The 20,850-nt window shown below is 37.8% G+C and overlaps 1 protein-coding gene across 2 annotated transcripts in view; it reads left to right on the top strand.

The window, feature by feature from the left end:
• FSTL5 (follistatin like 5) overlaps positions 1-20,850 on the top strand; it is a 568,085-nt gene that overhangs the window by 485,575 nt on the left and 61,660 nt on the right. For both annotated transcript variants that reach the window (XM_034772507.1, XM_034772508.1), the window contains 3 exons: positions 5,318-5,344; positions 9,320-9,438; positions 16,358-16,507. In XM_034772507.1, coding sequence (XP_034628398.1) covers positions 5,318-5,344; positions 9,320-9,438; positions 16,358-16,507 — 296 coding nt within the window. The remainder of the gene's footprint in view (positions 1-5,317; positions 5,345-9,319; positions 9,439-16,357; positions 16,508-20,850) is intronic.

The following is a 20,850-nucleotide window of genomic DNA, read 5'->3' as shown; positions in this document are numbered from 1 at the left end:
GTCAGCAGGTAAATAAAACTGGCCTGGTCCGCCAGGGTGCTTACCCTGATGAGCTGCGTGCCGAACGTTGCCGACCCCTGCTCTACCATTTCAATATAAAGAAGAAAATTAGGACATTGTAATATCATGTGATGGGGCAGAGAGGTCCCATACTGGCAGTGAGGGCTTTAAGGATGATAGCAAGCTCTCCACTGCTAATGAAAGGATTGGGGAAAGCCTGAGAATCCATATGGTCCTACTTCACTACACCTGTAGCCAATCTTAGATGTGGAAAGCAGAGCTAAAAGGAGAACTAGCCTAATTCACTGTTGATGAGGAAGGAGGGTAAGGCCTCTCCTGATGGAAGAGAAGCCTGGTTGCAGCCTTGAGACGGAGTTTGCTTGGCAGCCAGACCTGCCCTCCTAGAAAGGTAGACCAGACTAAATGGAGTGGCAGGGGTGAGAGGCAAGGTCACTGGCAGAAGAACAGACTGTTTGGGAGACCAGCCCTGAATGGAAGGGTGGGGCCCCACCAAAGGTTTGTGGGATGACCCTGTTTTGAATCGAGTTAGAGATTCCTGATTATCTTTTAATATTTATGCTCTGAAAGTCGTAGGACCGAGGGGTACTCTGGCTAGCAAGCCAATGCACCACTACACCGGACCTTATCAAAATAGAGACATACCAGCACAGACCCACAGTGGGGTGAATTGTGTCTGGAGAGGCCACAGGAGGGTGCCACTTTGATAATGTGGCACATCATTTGAAGTTTGTATTTTGGCTGTTTTAAGGAGCTCTTATGGTGGAGTGACTATAATGACAACAGTTTGGTGGCAGCACAATGTAGTAGGTTACAGGAGACTTCATTTTGAGAACAATGTTCTAGCACCCTCTCCTAGGAGTAGCATGTTATTTTTCTTTCTGTTCAGAGGGTATAAGAAGCTGCATTGTATAAGAAGATTCATCTCAGACAATCTGTGAAATGCTAATGGTATATTTATGAGAGCTGTATAGCTGCCTTCCATAAAGAGAGAAAGAGCAGTGGCCACCAAAGAAGGAAGATGAATAGAAGGCTGAACAATTGAAAAATAGGTTTTAAAAATGCATGTTAGTAATTTATGGTCAGGTGTTGGGAAAATGGTGCCCACCACAAAAGCATAGAAATATATTTATAATTTGTAGTTACACTGCATTTTCTTTATTTATAAGTCATCTTTTGTAACTACTGAGTATGTGTGTTTTGCTAGCCATTCAGAGCTTCTCTGGCCTATTGTGGAGGTTTCTGATTATGTTAAGAACACTTCTTGTTCAAGGGAAAAAGTTCTGGATCTATTATTATTTAATAATTGTATATTGTAAATATGTAACTGATTAATAAGAAGTAGTTTTAATCAGGGCTTTGGAGCTGTGCTCTGGCTCTGCTCCAGCTCCAGGCAAAAACCTGCAGCTCCGCGCTCCAGCTCCAGCTCCTGCTCCAGCTCCGGTCTCTGCTCCAAAGCCCTGGTTTTAATGCATTACATAATGCATTTCTTGACACAAAAAAGACATGCTTGGAACATGGCAATTCTCCATTTTAATACATGAGAAGAATTTTCATCTATGATATTACTTATAATCATGCATTTTTTCCACCTTGAGCCTAATAAAAATGCAAGAGTTGAGTATTGGGATATGGCTGAGTGATTAGTTTTTGTTAAAAATAGAATCTGAAGGGTATGTTCCTTGTAGTGACTTTCATCTGTAGTGCAGATGTGGTGGATCCTCCATTCTTGGAATCTTTATATCAGGACTGGATATCTTCCTTAACTTCTATTTGAGCTATAACATATTTTTATGAACTTAATGCATAAATTATTGGGTCAGTGTCTTTGGCCTGTGCTATCCATGAGGTTAGATTAGATGGTGATAATGGTCCACTCTTAAAATCTGTGAAATCTGTATTTCACATCCAAGGTGCAGTTTCAAAAAGCAATGCTAAATCTTCGTCCCACTACAGTTTATCAGGTATGTTGTGGTATTTTCAAGCTAGTAAATCAGTTTTTCTAAAGCTGAGGGGTTTTTTTCCCTTCCTTCATTTTTTGTCTTGTATAACAAGTCTAGAAACCATATATATCATTTTGTATTAACCAGATTATTTGTATTCTGTATTGAATGTCTTAGAGGTCATGCATTTGTTAATGTCATGTCCTTACATGTTGAAATAATTGGGGGAATGGTTTTAATTTTCTTTTATCTCGTGCCCCCACGTCCACCTTTTTATTGTTCAAATGCAGGAGTTACAGCTCAGAGCAGGAGGCCTTGAATACATTTGGGTATTCATGCTGTCCTTAAGAAAATCTTTGGAGAGGAAAACTAATTTTTAAAAAAAATCCCTCCAATTTGCTCTAGGGAGACAGCTTTTGAGTCTTGCAGAGAGACCCTGCATAACATTACATAGGGAAATTGAGCCCACAAATGCTGCAGATACTGAATGTTCATGCATAATCGTCTCCAGCCACACTATCCTAGTGCCTCTGCAAGGGCACCCTGCTCATCTATGCTGCTCTCTGGATCCCTATTTGTGCCCTACCCCGCTGCAGATGTACAAAGGGCAGTTAATTGCTGGGGTGTTAACTACCATGTTTGTTTGTTTGTTTGTTTGTTTCTTGGAAAGATTGAGTTACTGGGGGTATATGACGTGTAGAGTGTTTTTTCTTGTTTTGCACCCCCGCCTCCTCCTTAAGTTCATGTTGCTATCCCCTGCATGTGAAGAGGCTATGCTGCAGGTTGTTTGCAAAGAGGGGCTTCTAAGGAGTTAAAGGGAAGGGTAACACTTTATTGGCTGTACTTCCTTCTCTCTAAAGGTACACCAGCTCTCACCTTCCTGTGCAGAAAAGGGGAAGCTTGGCTCTATAGCAGCAGGACTATATCTAATTGAAAATTTTCTTTAAGTAGAAAAAAAAATCCAAATCCAACCTTTTTCTCTCCATTATTTGGAGTAACACAATTTAAAATCTATATTTTATACCCTCTCAATTGTTTAGATAGATAGATAGATCTGCTCTCTTTATGTCAACTTGGTTTCTTTCTTCTTTCTTCACAAAGAGAATCAGTCAATAAGACACCAAGTTAATCTTCCATCCCTACATGAATGCAGTTTATAGCAAAAGGACTAGATCTGTTGCAAACTATTAAACCCTTTTACACAAGGACAAAAGAAATATCATTTAGCAGAACAGCCAAATTGCTTACACATGAGTAGCCAAGTAAAAAGTATTGTACCTTACACTAACAGAGGCATATTAACTACCGTGTTCGTGATTGCCAATGTAATATCACACTGCAAGCCCAGCTCATTTTATGCTGTAAACATAGAGCCCTTTTCTGCCCTCCTCACTGTTGCTGGGTAGTAATTTACTCTGTAGATAGTCTCACTGAAAGCAGCAGGATACCTAGGGACAGACCTGAGCTGGTGTAAATTGTCATAACTCCACTGAAGTCAACCTCTTTTTGAAATAAGAAGCCAACCTGACTTCAAAAGAGCAAATATAAAAATAAATTATTGAAAGCATATACAAATAGATTTTAAATTGCTGTGACTCAATTTTGATTCCAGTGGCTCTGTCACAATTTAAACCAACTGAGAAGGATCTGCCCCCTTATATAGAAACATCATAATGTGAATAAAGGGTGGCAGAATCAGGACCACAATTATTATTAGCCATTTGTAGTGTATAACACATCAATGGGTCACATCTTGAAGATATTACAGTGTTGGGAGTTTGAAGTTACTATATGCAAAAGGGGCAATTAACAAAGGCACAAAAATTAAACACTTATAAAGCTAATAAACATTAATCAGGTAATATGTTAATAATGTATGCTCTCATGTAGAAGAGTGAAGCTTTGACTCCAAAATTCAATAGTGCTACATTTCACTATTGCTACTACTAATTTACACTTATATAGAAAACTTCATCCATAGGTCTGAAAGTGCTGAATGTGGATAAATGTTCTCCTCCTCTAGTGCAGATGGGGAAATTGAAAGACAGTGAGTTTAAGTACTATGGCTAAGGTCATACAGCAAGTCAGTACTACTAAGAGAGACAGTTTGTGAAATACAATGAGGAGGCAGGCAATAAGATAATAGGAAAAACCCAACTGTCATGTTTTCCAGAGCCTCTGAATCATGAACTTAGTAAAAAGTCTAATGGCATTCTCCAGGGCTTACAAAATCTTTTGCTTTCTCTTTCTTCTGTTCCTTTTCCTTGAAATTTGTATATATTTGTGAGAACAATTGTTTTTCAAGGGGTCTGTGTGTTTGTTTGATTTGTTTCTTCCACTGCAGGTTGTGCTTTAAATATTTAGAAATATATAGTTCTATTTAGGTACATTCTATCCCACCTAAATGGAAGGGATAACAGAATTTGTATAATTAATTTTTCTCCATCCCACATGTCTAAAATCCAAACACTTAAAGCAAGAATTTCAATTCTAGCTAAAGATGTCATGTAAATGTAACTCACAATTCATGTGTGTTTGCCCCATAAAGCCCTGGTCTACGTTGGGGGGAGGAGGGGGCAGGATTGATCTAAGTTACGTGAATAACGTAGATGAAGTCGACGTACTTAGATTGACTTACTGTCGTGTCTTCACCGCAGTGAGCGACTGCTGCCGCTCCCCCGTTGACTCTGCCTGCGCCTCTCGTGGCACTGGAGTATAGGAGTCAACAGGAGAGTGCTTGGGGGTTGATTTATCATGTCTAGACTAGATGCGATAAATCGATCTCCGCTGGATCGATCACTGCCTGCCGATCAATGGCAAATATACTATTAACTTCAAAGTATCAAGACTCATGTTACAGCAGAATAGAAGTAAGAATGATTTGTAAGTGCCTCTTATAAATATGTTCTTAAGTGTGTGTGTGTGTGTGTGTGTGTGTGTCTCATCACTTTTTTCTAAAATGAATAATTCTTCAAAATTCATTACTTGCACTAAAAACAGTAGATGAAAATTATCTTCAGATATAATCTTATCTATATTTCTATGAACAAAAACTTGAGATTTGTTGTTAGTAATGGAATATTAAAACACTCTTTATTAATAAAAGGCTAGAAATGTTAATTGCAAAAAATACATCAACAACAAGCATGGATAAGTAGTTGCTTTTCCCATTTTGAAGTACAATAGTTTGATATGAAACTTTTGGTAAATTCACTGTATTTTGTCTATACAAGTTCTTTAGTTTATGAGCCAGAAAATGTAGCATCATAATTATTTCAGGGACTGATATACCATTTCATGTTTTTTTTTCTTGTTCATTTGTCTCTTCTGTTCTTTCTCTCTCTTACATGCTGCAGTTGCAAACATATTGTGGCGAGAGGAAGGTATTAACACATTATTTTTTCTATACTATGATATTTTTTTTGTGCCTATTACATTTCTTGTTAGCCGTCAGTAGTTCTAGTAATTATCTTTCCATTTGCAGTGCTTTTTTTTTTTTTAATATCATGGTATTTGAATGCCTTTATATAAGCATGCCATTGTCAACTGCTTTTCTTTATTTTGGGGCAAATTAATTATTTACAACAACTATTTTATTGTTTGTATTTAACCTACATTTGTGTAATGTTAAGGGTTAAATGCATAGGAACAAGGAAACTCAGAGTTAGAATCTAGGCTATTGCTTTGCCCTTAACTTGTCCTGTTGATGTTATAAATCTTTCATCATTCAGCCTATCTGTAGTTAGAATTTTGACCGCATTGTGTGAATCATTTGTCAAGAGTGTCATCTTGTGCAGCTCCCAGAATAATAGAGAATTCTGATTGGTTAATTAGTTAATGAGACAAAGCAGCTGCTTCTTGATATAAAGTTGTGACTCTGGGGAAAAATTTCATGACCGATTGGAAACTTCTCTGAGGGATACATTTTATGACATAAGCAGTATCAGGTGTTTGTGCAGTTTAGAACACTGTTGTCTTCTAAGGTTTACTTCCAATGATAGGTATTTTGCAGGATCTGAGTTCTGTGCTTTAATATGACTTACCATAGCAATATCTAGACACAAGCGAAAATGTTGAAGCCAAAGTGTTAATATGACCCTTTAGTCTTAACTCTGACTAGCGCTATATTCAATTAAAGTTCTAGGGAAACTTTCAAATATTTCCATAAATATGAGGGTTCGTTTTTTTTTCAATTACTTTCAGTGAAAGACTCATGGTAGCTGAGTTTCTCACAGATTTTGCTCTGTACTACAGTGCTCTTTTGCCGCAGTAGGTGTTGATGGGTGGCACTCAAATACATTTTTTGTGATTGAATTTTCTGTTCCATAGAAATCAAAGTTCAAAATATAACATTTGACTTGGAAATGGCCTAATTACAAAATAAAACTTAGCACATATTCTTTATATTGCCAAAGTGTTTTACAGATATTAACTAGTTCTTTCAACATCCCTATTTTACGGGGTCCAGAGCCTTAGCTGATATAAACCTGCCAATCCAGTGACCTCAGTGGAACTAAGCCAAGGTACACTAGGTGGGAATCTGGCCCAGAGGGTTCAAGTGAGTTTTCCAAGACCACACTGAGAGTCACATACTAGGGCTCTTGATTCAGTTGGTGGGGACTGAGAATCTAACGTGTATCACCCTCCAAGCTTATTTTGCAACTTTAGCAAAGGCTTCTCTCTCATTTCTTGTCTTGTATAGGACTGAGTACATTATTGGCCTCTTTTTTGTCTTCTGAGTATAAGTTGAGCGTAAACTTTTCAAGCCTGATCTTCTGTCATCTTCTGTGATTACAGAGTACCTACCACATTTTTTTGCTTCTGTAACAATAGTTATTAATAATAAAAATAATGTACAGTGTGTAGACTGATGAGAACAGAGTAAACATGTCCCAGACTTTTTTATGGTCCCAGGACTTCTATTTGTGGAGTGGGAACTATACTCAAACACTCACAGGCCAATGGCAGTTCTCTTATTGTCAGGTCAATCCCTGTGCCTTTAACAAGTATTGGAGTTGGCAGGAAGTTGACAGCAGACATCCAATAAAGGCAACACCAGGAGGAAGTATGCCTTTCCTCCCTTTCTACACTGTTGCAAGACTCCCACCATCCTTACCTTTCCTTTAAGTCTGATATTTACTTATTGCTGCTGTGCCTTGATGGAGTTGAGTATTGACAGTACAGTTAATACAAGCTCTCACAGTTGTAGTTATTGGTCAGCATGGATGCATCTGGACCTTGAAGCAATTATGTGGTAAGATCCCAGACAACTGGAGAAGGGCAGGCATAGTATCTATGTTTAAAAAGGGGAACAAAGGGGACCTGGGGAATTATAGAACAATCGCCTAACTTTGATACCTGGAAAGATAGTAGAACAGATTATTAAGCAATCATTTTGTAACCTCCTAGAGGGTGGTTACAAGGAATAGCCAACTTGGATTTGTCAAGCCCAAATCATTCCAGACCACCTAATTTGCTTTTCTTTTTACAGGGTTACTGTCCTAGTGGAGAGGGGGGAGCAGTAGATGTGATATATCTTAATTTTAGTAAGGTTTTTCACATGGTCCCCCATAGCAACTGGTTCAAAGGTTGAACTTAGAGTGGTTATCATGGTTCACTGTCAAACTAGGAGAATGTATCTAATCCCATAGGGTGTGTCCAGGGTCCAGTACAATTCAATATTTTCATTAATGACTTGGATAAAGGGGTGGAGAGTATGCTAACAAAATTTGTGGGATAAAAGGAATTTGGGAGTGGTTGCAAACATTTTGGAGGACAGGAATAGAATTCAAAAGTACCTTGACAAATTAGAAAATTGGTCTGAAATCAACAAAATGAAGTTCAATGAAGACAAGTACTATACTTAGAAAAGAAAAATAAAATGCGCAACTACAGAAGGGGGAATAACTGGCTAGACAGTAGTACTGCTGAAAAGGATCTGGGGTCAAAGTGGATCACAAATTGAATATGAGCCAGCAGTGTGATGCAATTGGGAAAAAGGCTAATATAATTCATGGGGGAGGAGTGTTGTATGTAAGACACAGGGGATCTACTTGGCACTGGTGAAGCCTCAACTGGAGTACTGTGTCCAGTTCTGAATGCCACACTTTAGAAAAGATGTAGAGAAATTGGAAAGAATGCAGAGTTCAGAGAAAAATGAAAAAAAGATTTAGAAAACCTGACTTCAGAGGAAAAGTAAAACTGGGCACATTTAGCCTTGAAAAAAGAAGACTGGGGGAGGGACCTAATAAGTCTTCTAATACATTTATAAAAAGGATGGCGATCAGTTGTTCTCCATGTTCACTAAAGGTAGAACAACAAGTAATACTGTTAATCTGCATCGGGGAGATTTAGGTTAGATATTAGGAAAAACTTTGTAACTATAAGTATAGTTAAGCTCTGGAATAAGCTTCCAAGGGATGTTGTTGAATCCCTGATACTGGAGATTTTTAAGAACAAGTTAGACAAACATCGGTCGGGAATGGTCTCGGTATTCTTGGTCCTGTCTCAGCACAGGGTGCTGGACTAGATGACTTCTCACAGTCCCATCCAGACCTACATTTCTATGATTATACAGTGGATAAACATTTGTGTTTGTTCAAATTAGCATTAAAGTAGGCCTCCTCTTCCTCCACGATGACTTTCCAGTAAAATGTAATAGAGAATATCTTCTTTACAGTACTGAAAGAAATGTGATATATAATAATGAATAACTAAAAATAAGGACATTTGTTAACCTTTTATAGAAATTATTTGAACTCATTCCTCAGAAAAGAAAAAGTGAAAAATATGTGGAATTTATTTTCATTTAATCCCAAAGTAAAAAAAAATAATTTACACGATCATTTTCATTAATGAAGCTATTTTTCCTCCCTTGGTATCCTGCTTTTAATTGATTTATCTTGTTAGACTGACCTCACACTTGGTAAAGCAACCCCCACCCTTTCATGTATTTATACCTGCTCCTGTATTTTTCACTTCATGCATCTGATGAAGTGGGCTCTAGCCCACAAAAGCTTATGCCCAAATAAATTTGTTAGTCTCTAAGGTGCCACAAGGACTCCTTGTTATTTCCAAGTCTGCGTTCATGAAGCCCACTGGCTTACTCATGGGGCGAGGGGGGAGAGAATGTGAAATCCTGAATAATATCAGTTTTTTTGTTTTAGCTAAACAATAAAAGATCCCATAGGATTAGCTTTATTAACCTCATGCACATTATTAAATTGATTACATACCAGTGATATGGTGCAGTGATATGGTGAGGGCTTGTGTTCAAAAGGAGAAGTTGGTTGTGTATTTTTTGTTGTTGTTTTCTTAGGGTCTAATTTTGTTCATTTAGATGTGTTTTTGTTCCTAAGGTCTGGGAATTGGGAACATGTTCTATGTGTTTTATGAAGATGGAATCAAAGTGATACAACCCGTAGAATGTGAATTTCAGAGACATATTAAGCCCAGTGAAAAACTCCTTGGGTTTCAGGCAAGTATTTTATAAATTTATTTATAGAGTTTTGTTTCTCAGTGATTCTATTCTTTCAAAAGAAAAATGTCAATTTAATGCTGGTCAAATGTGCCAGGATGATGGCCATGGAAAGTGAAGTTTTCTACATGTCCATTGGAGCAGGTAATTGCTACAAATCAATGTGCCTCAATGCTGAACTGTTTTTTATTGTTCCCCATTTTATTTTATTTGTCTAAATTAGATTGTCAGCTCTGGAGATCAGAGACCTCTGCTGGTGTAAATTGTCATAGTCAATGGAGACTGTTAACACCAAAAGAGATTCTCTTACTATGGTGTAAGCAGTTGCATCTCTTTGCAATGAATGGTGTTGTACCCAGTTTCATCCACTTCTCTGTGTTCAATTTTTGCATATGTTTGTAAAGCACTCTGTAAACAGTAGTTTAGTCTCCACGTCCACTCATTCCCTTATTGACTGGAGTGATGGGCACTTCTGATAGGAGCACTTTTGTGCTCGTATCTAAATTAACTCATGTTGTATAGTCTATTATAAAGCTTTCAAACAGTAATAACTCTTTCTCACTGCACATCTGGACTGGATTTGACTGATGGAGCTTTAGATGAAAACCTCAGTCTAACAATCCATGAGCAATCCCCCATGCAATGTTTTCCAATTACCAAAAGTACATTTAAGTAAAAAAAAAATGAAAAAAACAGAACTGTCTCTATGTAATTTGCCTCTTCAGCTGTCATTAGAGAAGTCATAGTATGCAATACACAACAGCAAGATATATTTTTACTGTGAATAATTATGCTTTTGGCAGCTAATCGTGCCTTGATTTGTGCTGATTAAGTTAAATTAGGTTGACAGCCAAAAATAAGCCAAAGACCTTTCTTCATGGATGGTTAATTCAAAAACTGATTATTGAAGAAGTCTTTGAAAATTGTATTGGGTTAAAGTGAAAAAGAGAATATTTTAAATGTATCCTGTGCTTTGTTTAAGAATTTAATGATCTTCAAAATGATTAATGATATGGATAAGTAAGTTTAATGAAAAAAATCTTATTTCTTTTTTGTAGCTTTCCATTTCCAAAATAACATTCTAATTAAGCTAAGGAAATGTTAGAGAGTGACTCTTTTCTTTAAATAGGAACAAACTTGGTGTCTCTGTAGAATGTATCTTGGTTTATGTATAAAATTATAAGGTAGCACATGGATACATATTTTAAAAAGGTGGTGGGGAGCAGTAGATTTTGCCCTTGAATGTGTGGGTCACCTCCATTAACGTCAATGATAGTGCTGCATGTACATCAGAAGACTGACTTTTTCTTCCCTTGAATAGGCAGGTTAATGGGGACTTTTTCTTGCAGAAAGAAACATGAGAGTATTCAGACAGCTACCTTGGTGTGTGTGTTTTCTGTTGTTTTATTGTTGTTTGTTTTTGTTTTTACAAATACTTGTTAAACTACTTTTCACTTCCCTGTCCAAGAAAAAGGGGTTGATTTTCAGTGAAAGATTCTGGAGTGTAATAGGACAAATAGAAGTCCACTGAGATTATTTCCTTCCTATAAGAAGGATTGAAGCATGGATTTAACAGAATTCCCTATATACACTCTTAATATCAAGACTGCAGCTGTGTGCTACTCAAAATAACTCATTGAGCAGGAACTTTAGATACACTCTGCAAAAGAGTCAGTTGTTATCTTTCCCATACCTCTTTAGAAAAAGCTCTGGGTTTGCTCTAAATAAAAATTCAATTTTGGTGTAGTGTCAGATTTCATCAACTTTCAGCTTGTGCTCATTGACTGGTAAGGATTTATGTCATGCATTCTCAGTTATTCTTTCTTCCTGCTTCCTTTACCAGAGAGCTTTACTGGGTAGGATTTTATTTATATCTACTTTTATAGCTATGCATACGTTTTTGCCCCACCACTTAATATACCTACCATGGACAAATTTCCATTATTTAATTCTTTGGTATGTCTACAAGAAACCATGCAGTGTTTTTTTTTTTTTTTTTTTTACAAAGCCTTCTAAATATAAGCCCTTCAGTGGAAGCGAATGCACAGTTCCTTGAATTACTCTTTTTTTTAACATCTTTCTGATGTAATACTCCATACACTCCTTAAACTCATATTTAGGGCTCTTTGGTAGCTGTGTACACTCTGTTCAGTAAATTAGATGTCTACATTTTGATGAGGAAAAATGTAGTTTCCCCACCAAGTATAAACTAAGATTTTATTGGCACTCATTCTGTTGAGCCTCAATCCATCAAAGCATTTACACAAGTGCTTAACATTTAAATCAATGGGACTACTCACATCTTCAAAGTTAGCTATGTGCTTGAGTACTTTGCTGGATTGAAGCCTCGTTTGGTTGCATGCATCCATATTTGGTTCAGTGGCATCCCAAACTTGCTCTGTTTTTCCCCCCAGAAAAATAGAAGCCTACACTCCATTCAGAAGTTTCTGAATGTATTGATTCCTTTCATTACATTGGTGCCAGAGGAAAGTGGATCTCTCTTATTCTCAGAGTAATAATGAAGTACTTAAAATATTTCATAGATGGATTTGATTTCATTGGCCTTGAAAAGTTCATACTGATGATTAGAAGCCCTAAAATTCTACTGTTGTGCAGGGGATCTTCTGCCCTGCAGAGTGAAAATCATTGAGTTACTCTTAAAACAAGCAAAAAACTCAGATCCCTGAGGCTGGTGAAAACTCGGGCTCACTGAAGTCAATAGCAAAACTCCCATTAACTTCAGTGGAGCCAAGATTTCAATCCTTGTCTGTCCTTTACACAATTATACCAGTTCATGACAACATTTAAGCACATAAATGTAAGATGGGACCAAATTCTTTAACACTATTTTTTATCCTGGAATTGTGTTGTAATTGTTGTTGTTAAATTACAGTTTTAACATTTTAAACCAGGGTCCTGTCCTTCTAAAATGAGTGCACATAATAACAACTTTCAGAGTAGCAGCTGTGTTAGTCTGTATCCGCAAAAAGAACAGGAGTACTTGGAAAGCTTATGCTCTAATAAATTTGTTAGTCTCTAAGGTGCCACAAGTACTCCTGTTCTTTTTGCATAATAACAACATATACAGTATCTTGTACAACCTGTTACCGTACAATAGCTAACACTAATACCATCCAGTTTTTCTGGTGGCAGTATTCACATTCCTTTCGCTTTTCCAGGCTGCTGATCTATCTCCGCTGAATTACACTAGCAAACCAAAGGACTAAATTATGAAAGGGAAGTTATATTTCACTGTATACTTTGAAAAATCCCCGACTGGTTCAACATTCACAAAGGTAGTTGTACTCTTTGTGAGATGTGTGGGGTGCTCACCCTGAATTTCAGACTGGAATCTTGTCCAACACTTTTTTTTATGGAAAATTGTTTGTATTGAAAACAAACCTTAACCAGTAGAAGGAGGGTTTTTTTGAGTTTATTAATTACAATTATGTAATAAGAGTTCATCAGATTATCAAATCTGTGTTTAAATGGCTTGATTCAAAGCCCATGACATACAATTGGACGCACTGCACCTTTAAGTGGGTGCGGAGGCTGTTGTCCAGCTTGCCGGAGGGAATAGCGATTTACGGGTTGGATGGGGGAAGAGGGGCTCAGAAGCTGTTGCCAAAGGCAGAGTGGGTCAATGTGGCAATGCTGACTCATCTCCAGGGACTGGAAGGGCTGGGAGTTAGAAAGGGGCAAACCCGGCAGAACAAGCCCCTTTCTCCTGGACCAGACAGAGCAGCACCTGTCCTCTCCATCCTTGGATGTAGCAAAATACCAGGGTTGGTCAGGACTCAGGACCTGCTGTGGGCATCACTAGTTGCCCCTTCCTAGGGAAGGAATTTTTCCCTTACCATCAAATTGGCCAAGGGTGGAGTGTTCTTTTTTTTTTTTTGCCTTCCCCACAGTAGTTTCAGGGGGGCTTTGTTATGGTGAGTTAGGCTATGATGTTGCAACTCATGATGCAATTGTGGAGCAGACGTCTGATGCAGGTACTCCATAGGGAAGGGATATAGTGACCAGATAAATGGCTTGGTAAAGGACTTTAAAAGGTGGTGTTTTTTAAAGGAGTGGAAGGGGTTTGGGGAGTTCTGGGCTCCTATGATTGCTATGGCAGGGAGTCACCTCTTTTCTTATAACCCATCTTAATCCTCATTTTTTGGGGGGGAGGGCTTGGTAAGGTCCCAACTCTGGGTGGGCTGGGGTACCTGGATGGAAAAAGAGGGGTGCTGATGAAAGCTCCCCCACCTCCGGTAGATATTGAATGAACATGGAGTTACCTGTACTGTATACTTTTAACTGCTAGGTAATGCCATACATCTAATAATAAAGTTGTGGCCTGATTAAAACCATATTAAGTGTCTTATGTCCTCTTTTTGGTATAGCTGGACAATGGAATTATTGTATTGATTTGGATTAAAGTAAAATTTGTCCACAAACAAATGTTTTCCCTTTATAATGTATTGTTGCCCCCAACTTCTTCAAACATTCTTTACAGTACTTCCAAGGAATTATTTTCCACCATCCCTTGGTTTGATTTAGGATGAGTCATTTTCTGATTAGGGAAATGTGGTGAAAAGAATTAAATAAACTGACTTTTTCCATTGCCTTTTATCAGATGTTTGCTTGTCTTGTACAAAGGCTGAATTAGAAAAAAGGAAAAGTGCTTACTTTTTAATTAAAAAGAGAAAATAGTACATTTATACCTATATTTTAAGGAAAAATTATTTTATCCAATTACCCAACCACTAGGGAAATTAATATGGAATCTTAATAGTAGAGAGTATAGTTTTAAAGAGAACTCCAAATTCAGCTTCCTCACATAATTTTTTACCTCTTTAAAAGGCAAAATTTCAGCACCATTTATCCCAAATAATTATGGAACCTCTAGAATGCCAGATAAATGGGGGATTGAGTAAGTGGGGAAGCAAGTAGGAAAGCGATTCATGTGAGGAAACAAAACCATATTTTAGATAAGAGAGTTTGGGGATTGTAGTGTTTTTATACTATTGATTTTAAACTTTCAACATATTTTTGTAAAGGATGTTTTGAGGAGAGCAAGGGTCAGCAAGCATATTGTGGAATTCAAAAAATAAATAAATTATAAAGCCACTATAGTGACTCCATGGTTGCATTTGCATTGGGAGTTTAATTATAAACTTCAATTTGTCCATCTCTCTAATTTATTATTTGAGACAGCATTTGTTTTACATTTTGTGTGTGTGACATAGAATAGGAGAAAGAAAAATTCTGAATATTCCATATCTCCAGTTTAGTTTCACATAAAATTTAAAAAATATTAGCACTTGAAATTTGTTTCATGGGTCTCATATTTTACTTCATTTTCACATAGAGATTCATTTTTAAATTCTCAAATAGCTTGCTTTATGCACTCACACATAGGATACTCTCTGAAGTCATAGAGAAGAAAAACAAATAATGTAATTGAATGGATCCCCATCACAGGAACCAGGATTCAAAATACACACCTGAAATCACCAGTGTGTAGATAGGGACACTCCAGTGAATATTCTGGGCCCCAATTCAGAAAAGCACTTAAGCAGGTGCTTAAATTTAAGCATGTGCATATGTGGTTTCCTCTACTTCCTCCCAGCTTCTCCCTGACTTGCTCCATTCCGTCTCCAAACTCCTTCATATAAACCTCATATGAAACCCTGGCCAATCTTTTGCTAGTAAACACCAGTTTTTATCTTGAACATTGATATTATTGAACGTTGAAGCATCACGGGTCGAGGGATGTGCTTCCCACGGCCCCCACTGGCCTGGAACTGCGAACCGCGGCCAGTGGGAGCTGCAATCGGCCGAACCTGTGGACGCTGCAGGTAAACAAACCGTCCCAGCCCGCCAGCAGATTTCCGTGACGGGCCACGTGCCAAAGGTTGCTGATCCCTGAACTAGCACAATTTTATAGCCAATGCTAAGGGAATTTTATTCAGCATTCACGTTCCTTTAAAGGGCATGTTTTTTATGTACTATCTCATAGTACTGAATGCATGCCCTCTTCCCTATCAATGTGATTTCTTCAGAATCCCCCACCCCATGAGATTTAAGAACCATAGAGAAACCAGTGGGTGTTAGTGACTTTCTATACAAGTAGGTCTGTCTCTTGGAATTGGAAATTTATTTATGTATAACTTTGTCATGTGAAGATCCTGTCTGTGTATCAGAGGAACAATGATCAAAAATACTGATGCTATAGAAAAGTTAGCTTTAAAGCATATTTCATGTCATGATAAACATACTGTTTAGTACCAGTTCTATTGGTATGGCATAGTATTTTTTTCCCCTTTACTCTTTTCAAAGGAGCCCTATGCTTGGAAACAAAATTCTTATTTAAGAGCTCATTGATTCTTGCTGCTTATTTCCCATTTGAAATCATCATCCCCTGACACATCATAATCATTTCTACAGCAACTAGTTATGATATATCCAACAGAGGACTGTGGATGAGAAATAAGCAGCAGGTGAATTCATAAGGAGACAAAAATGTTGCTTTGATCAACCGTCCCAAGTAGTAAAAGTTGGAGAAATAAAGGGGAGGGGAAGAACAACCTTGACATATATCTTTAAACAGAATATTTTTCAAGTTCTTCCTAAGGCTTCAAATTCAATGGAAATTTTTGCTATTAACTTCAATGGGTTCAGGATTTCACCCATGAGACTTTGAAAAAAATTCTGACTTAAAGGTGTTTGTCCACATTGGTTTTGACACTAAGATGATAAACTCCTGGAATAGTCTATACCCTAACCTTTTTTTAAAAAATTCCTTGTATGAAATACAATATCCCTTGTGTTGATCCAGGAGGAAACATGATACAAACAGTAATTGTGACCAGTCTTTGCATTGCTTGAGTTTATTGTTTTGATTTTCATTTCTCTCTCTCATTTGTTATAGGATGAAGTTTGTCCCAAAGCTGAAAGAGATACTGTTCAGAGGTGTGTGTGGGCATCTGCTGTTAATATCAAAGACAAGTTCATTTACGTAACTCAGCCTACTTTGGACAGAGTGCTTATTGTTGATGTACAATCCCAAAAAGTTGTGCAGGTACTTATTTCTAACTTTACAATTAATGACAAGTCTGGATGTAACATCTCCATCTCTGCTCCTCTATATGCTTTTCAGGGACGTAGTTAACCTGACAATTACATCTTATGTCTGAAAACAATTCAACATATTGTTATTATAATTCACACCAAACATTACTTACACTGAAAGTAATTAATGAACACTTCCCCCCCCCCCAATTTGTTTACTTTGTGTATTTGACAGCAGTTCGTGTTTAATCACTTTCACCTTTCCCCTGAATATAGAGAGTTAGCCAGGGAGAAACTAACTGAAAAGACCTTTAGAAACATAAGTACATTAAAAATATTTTAATATACTATTTAAAGGGTGCTCCATAAGAAAATGATTTTTTTTAAATTTGTCAATTAAAAAATAGTATCTATTTTAGATGTTGTTATAGTCCCTATATACAGACATTCAAGATGCTACGTGTTAGGTTCTATGCTGTGCCTCTTAAACACAGTATAACCCACACACCTCCTAGGTATGGTGTTCTTTTGCATCTAGTGGCACGGAGACCACTTAGAGGGCAATTAATGAGCCTGCTAACAGCCTTAGCTAACAGCCAGTTGGTTTTTAGCTCATGTGGTAGAGGTTCATGCACTAAGCTTTAGAGGTCCCCACTTCAATCCTGGCTTCCGACGACCAGGGTCTGTCAGCGTTACAAGTGGGGGCTCGTCCAGGATTTCATCTGGGAAGTCTCTGAAGCTTGGGTTACGCTTCCGCATCTAGGGGAAGTATGTAACCCACAGACCTCCTGGGTGTGATGGTCTGTCCCACTTAGAGAGCAATTAATGAGTCTGCTCTACAGCCTTACTTAACAGCCAGTTGGCTTTTAGTTCATGCAGTAAAGGTTCATGCTTTAAGCTCCAGGGGTCCCCGGTTTGATCCTGCCTGCCGACGACCAGGGTCTGTCGGCAATGCAAGAGCACAAAATTCCACAGCTCGAAGAGTGAAGCTCAAGGTGACTTCAAGCCATCTTTCTGTCCTCTCAATTCTCGGCTGCTAGAAAGGTAGGGAGGCCCCCAAAATGACTTTGACAACCCTGGGGTGCTTCTTAAATTATGGCAACCTGTGTTCTCCGTTTGGATCAAGAGCTCCTCAGGCCCTTTTATGCTTCCACAGAAAGGTCCTAGCAGAGGTGAAAATCCATCCCAATTGCTCCATGGTTTGCAGTTTTGATTTGTTAACAAGGCCGTGTGAAATCTTACTATAGGCTCAGTTCTGGTGACATTACTCACATGCACAGTCATACTGATGTCAATAACCCAGTAGTCCTTACTCATGTGAGTCCTCCCATTTAAGTCAATCAAGATGAGGATTCATATAAGTAAGGACTACAAGACTGAGCACTGTGGTCCTGATCTTGCCCCATTTGAACTCTGTGGAAACTTTATCATTAACGTTAATGGCAGCAGGATCAGGCCCTCTATCACCAGCTACATAGGATGCTCAAATATAAAAATATGCATGGAGAATAATAGAATAAGCTTTACAATGAAGAGGTTACTTGTTGTAAACTCTCGTGTTTACAGTTCATAACAAGACAGATCAAATTTACAAAAGGCACAGTTGCAATAGAACTCCTTTTCCTCTTAGTTCAATTTGTTTAATACCTCCACAAAGACATTATTCGCCGTTTTTCATTTTTAATCCCAAGATTATATACAGTGGAATATTTATTATACCATACAGTCTTTCTGACTGTTGGCATCTGACCAAGAAAATTAGCTTTACTTTGTTTCCAGCTGCAACACAGGTCAACCAATTACAGGCATTCGGTTTGGAACTGTCAACAGTCTTTTGCCAGCAAAGAAGTTTTCTAATTACTGTCCATTTCAGAACATGTAGAATCATCTTTAAACTTATTTTAAAAGTAGAGCTCTGCACTTTCTAAAATAAATTTAACTCTATTGCAAGCATCTATGAATCCAGTTCATGAATAAGCCTAATAACTTGTTAACAATTCAGCTGTCATCCTCAGAAAAAAGGCAATTATTTCAATGTGAGGGTTTCTTATACCACAGTGCATGTTCTCATTCAAATTGCAATCACATAGTGTTTATAATGTCTACAAGATTCTGTGTAACATGATGTAATGCTCATGCATAGCACATGCTTTTTAACAATATATACATTATATTTTAATAGCATTTTAGGATTCTAACAAAAATATGCAAATACATCCAAAGTTTTTAACTTGAGGTATAAATCATTCTAATTACTTGTTTTTAAAATTATCTTTCTGTCATCACAAAATGCAATGGAATACATCGTTAAACTATCCTAAATTAAAAACAATAACAAAGGCCTTCTTCTGGAGCCCACTCTGTCTTCCCCTGCAAGAGTTCCCAGTGCTGGGGGAGGAAAAAGATTGTGGCTGGGGAACAGAGCTACCCTGTTCTGCACCAGGGACTAAGACATCCCCTTAATATGGGTGGCACAAGCCACCTCCCACCAGTCCAGGCTGACCCTACTGCCAGTGCAAGGATGACTTCCCCAGAAAATCTAAGTTTTTGCACAAGAAAAAATTGAATATCAAGGAAAATTACTATTATGAAACTGAGATATATTTTTATCAAGCAAAATATCAAAGGATAATACTGCTGAACAATAACTTGGGGAACTACAGAGGTGGCTTTTGTCCAGGAATATAAGCCTCAGTCTTAATAGTACAAGGCGACTTATATTAGTGAAAGAAATGCATTTTCCCCCAATAAACTTGAAAATACTTAATTCAGACAAATATAAATATAAGATAGTCCTCAAAGGTGTTATAGGAAGTCAGATAATAGGGCTAAGAATATCCGTTGGACTAGAGGAATTAAGTGAAAAGCAGCCTGTCTCTCTATTTAAGTGATTGAATAGAGCTTCTTCCGAGCTCAACTGGCTTTCCTGCACATGGGATATGCTTAGGCAATCACTACGAAAATACCATGGGACTTGCCTCATATGAGTGATTGCTGTTAACCATGCACATACTTAAAATATATAGCTTGACAGCAACCTGAAAAGTCTGCAAGTGTTTAAGAGAGAAGAAAAAAAAGTCCATAAAAAGTTTCTACACATAGTACAAGAAATACTTTGCTCAGCATTGCTGGTATTACCGCAGAAACAGTCCTGTTCTCCTTATCTTTTAATAAGACATCTGCTTTCACCTCCCCACCTTTTTTTCCCCTAAGCACTAGTAATTTTTTTCTTTCCCTTTAAGTTAGGTCTATAAATATATACTTTAAAATGGAGTGAAAGGGGAGTTTAACGTCTTACTCATGTCAGTTGTTCGAAAAGTATTTATTTCTGTTATTCATATGAGCACAATTTCCTAGCACAGGAAATTGCAAAAAATCAAAGTTTCTTGGAAAATATAATAATAAGCTGTTTGTTCAGCTGCTTCTTAATAGATAGCCTCCTTTGTAAGTAACTAAGGTAAAATCTAAAAAAACCTGTCTCCTCTGTATATAAATAAGGTCATACCTCCTAAAATAGAGTCCACATGGCTCCGTGGGTTAAAGACTTGATTGGACCTGATTCTGATGGTAAAAGTGGGGTGAGTGCAAGCAGGAGGAATGCAGGTAGTACCTCCTCTTCCTGGGCTTGCTGTCTCCCATTGGCTAGCAAGAGGGAGACAGGACCTGCTTGATGCACTCCTCCCTCATTAATTTAAACCCTTATCTGTTCTTGTTAGTTTTTTTTTGGGGGGGGGGGAGTGGGAGGGAGTTTCGATCCTCTTGTTCCATTTCTGGCTGTCCTCTCTTTTAGTAATCTGTTACTTAAATACTGAGCATAATTATTGTCAAGTTGATTATCACTTAAACTCTAATTCCTCAAGATAAAACGCCATAAAACTGGTGTGGAGAAAGTAAGTAAATAAAGAAGTGTTATTTAATCCTTCTCATAACACAAGAACTAGGGGGGTCACCAAATGAAATTAATAGGCAGCAGGTTTAAAACAAACAAAAGGAAGTATTCTTTTCACACAATGCACAGTCAACCTGTGGAACACCTTGCCAGAGGATGTTGTGAATGCCAAGATCATAACAGGGTTAAAAAAAGAACTAGATAAGATCATGGAGGATAGGCCCATTAATGGCTATTAGCCCAGATGGGCAGAGATAGTCTCCCTAGTCTCTGTTTGCCAGAAGCTGGGAATGGGTGAGAGGGGGTGGATCACTTGATGATTACCTGTTCTGTTCATTCTCTTTGGGGCACCTGGCATTGGCCACTGTCGGAAGACAGGATACTGGGCTAGATGGACCTTTGGTCTGACTCAGTATGGCCATTCTTATGTTCTTATATCTGCTTTTCAAAATTGAGTTTTCAGA

This window comes from Trachemys scripta, chromosome 5, assembly GCF_013100865.1.
Source record: "Trachemys scripta elegans isolate TJP31775 chromosome 5, CAS_Tse_1.0, whole genome shotgun sequence".
NCBI lineage: Eukaryota > Metazoa > Chordata > Testudines > Emydidae > Trachemys > Trachemys scripta.
The sequence above is the reverse complement of the archived record's forward strand: the minus strand, read 5'-3'. Positions and strand labels throughout refer to the sequence as shown.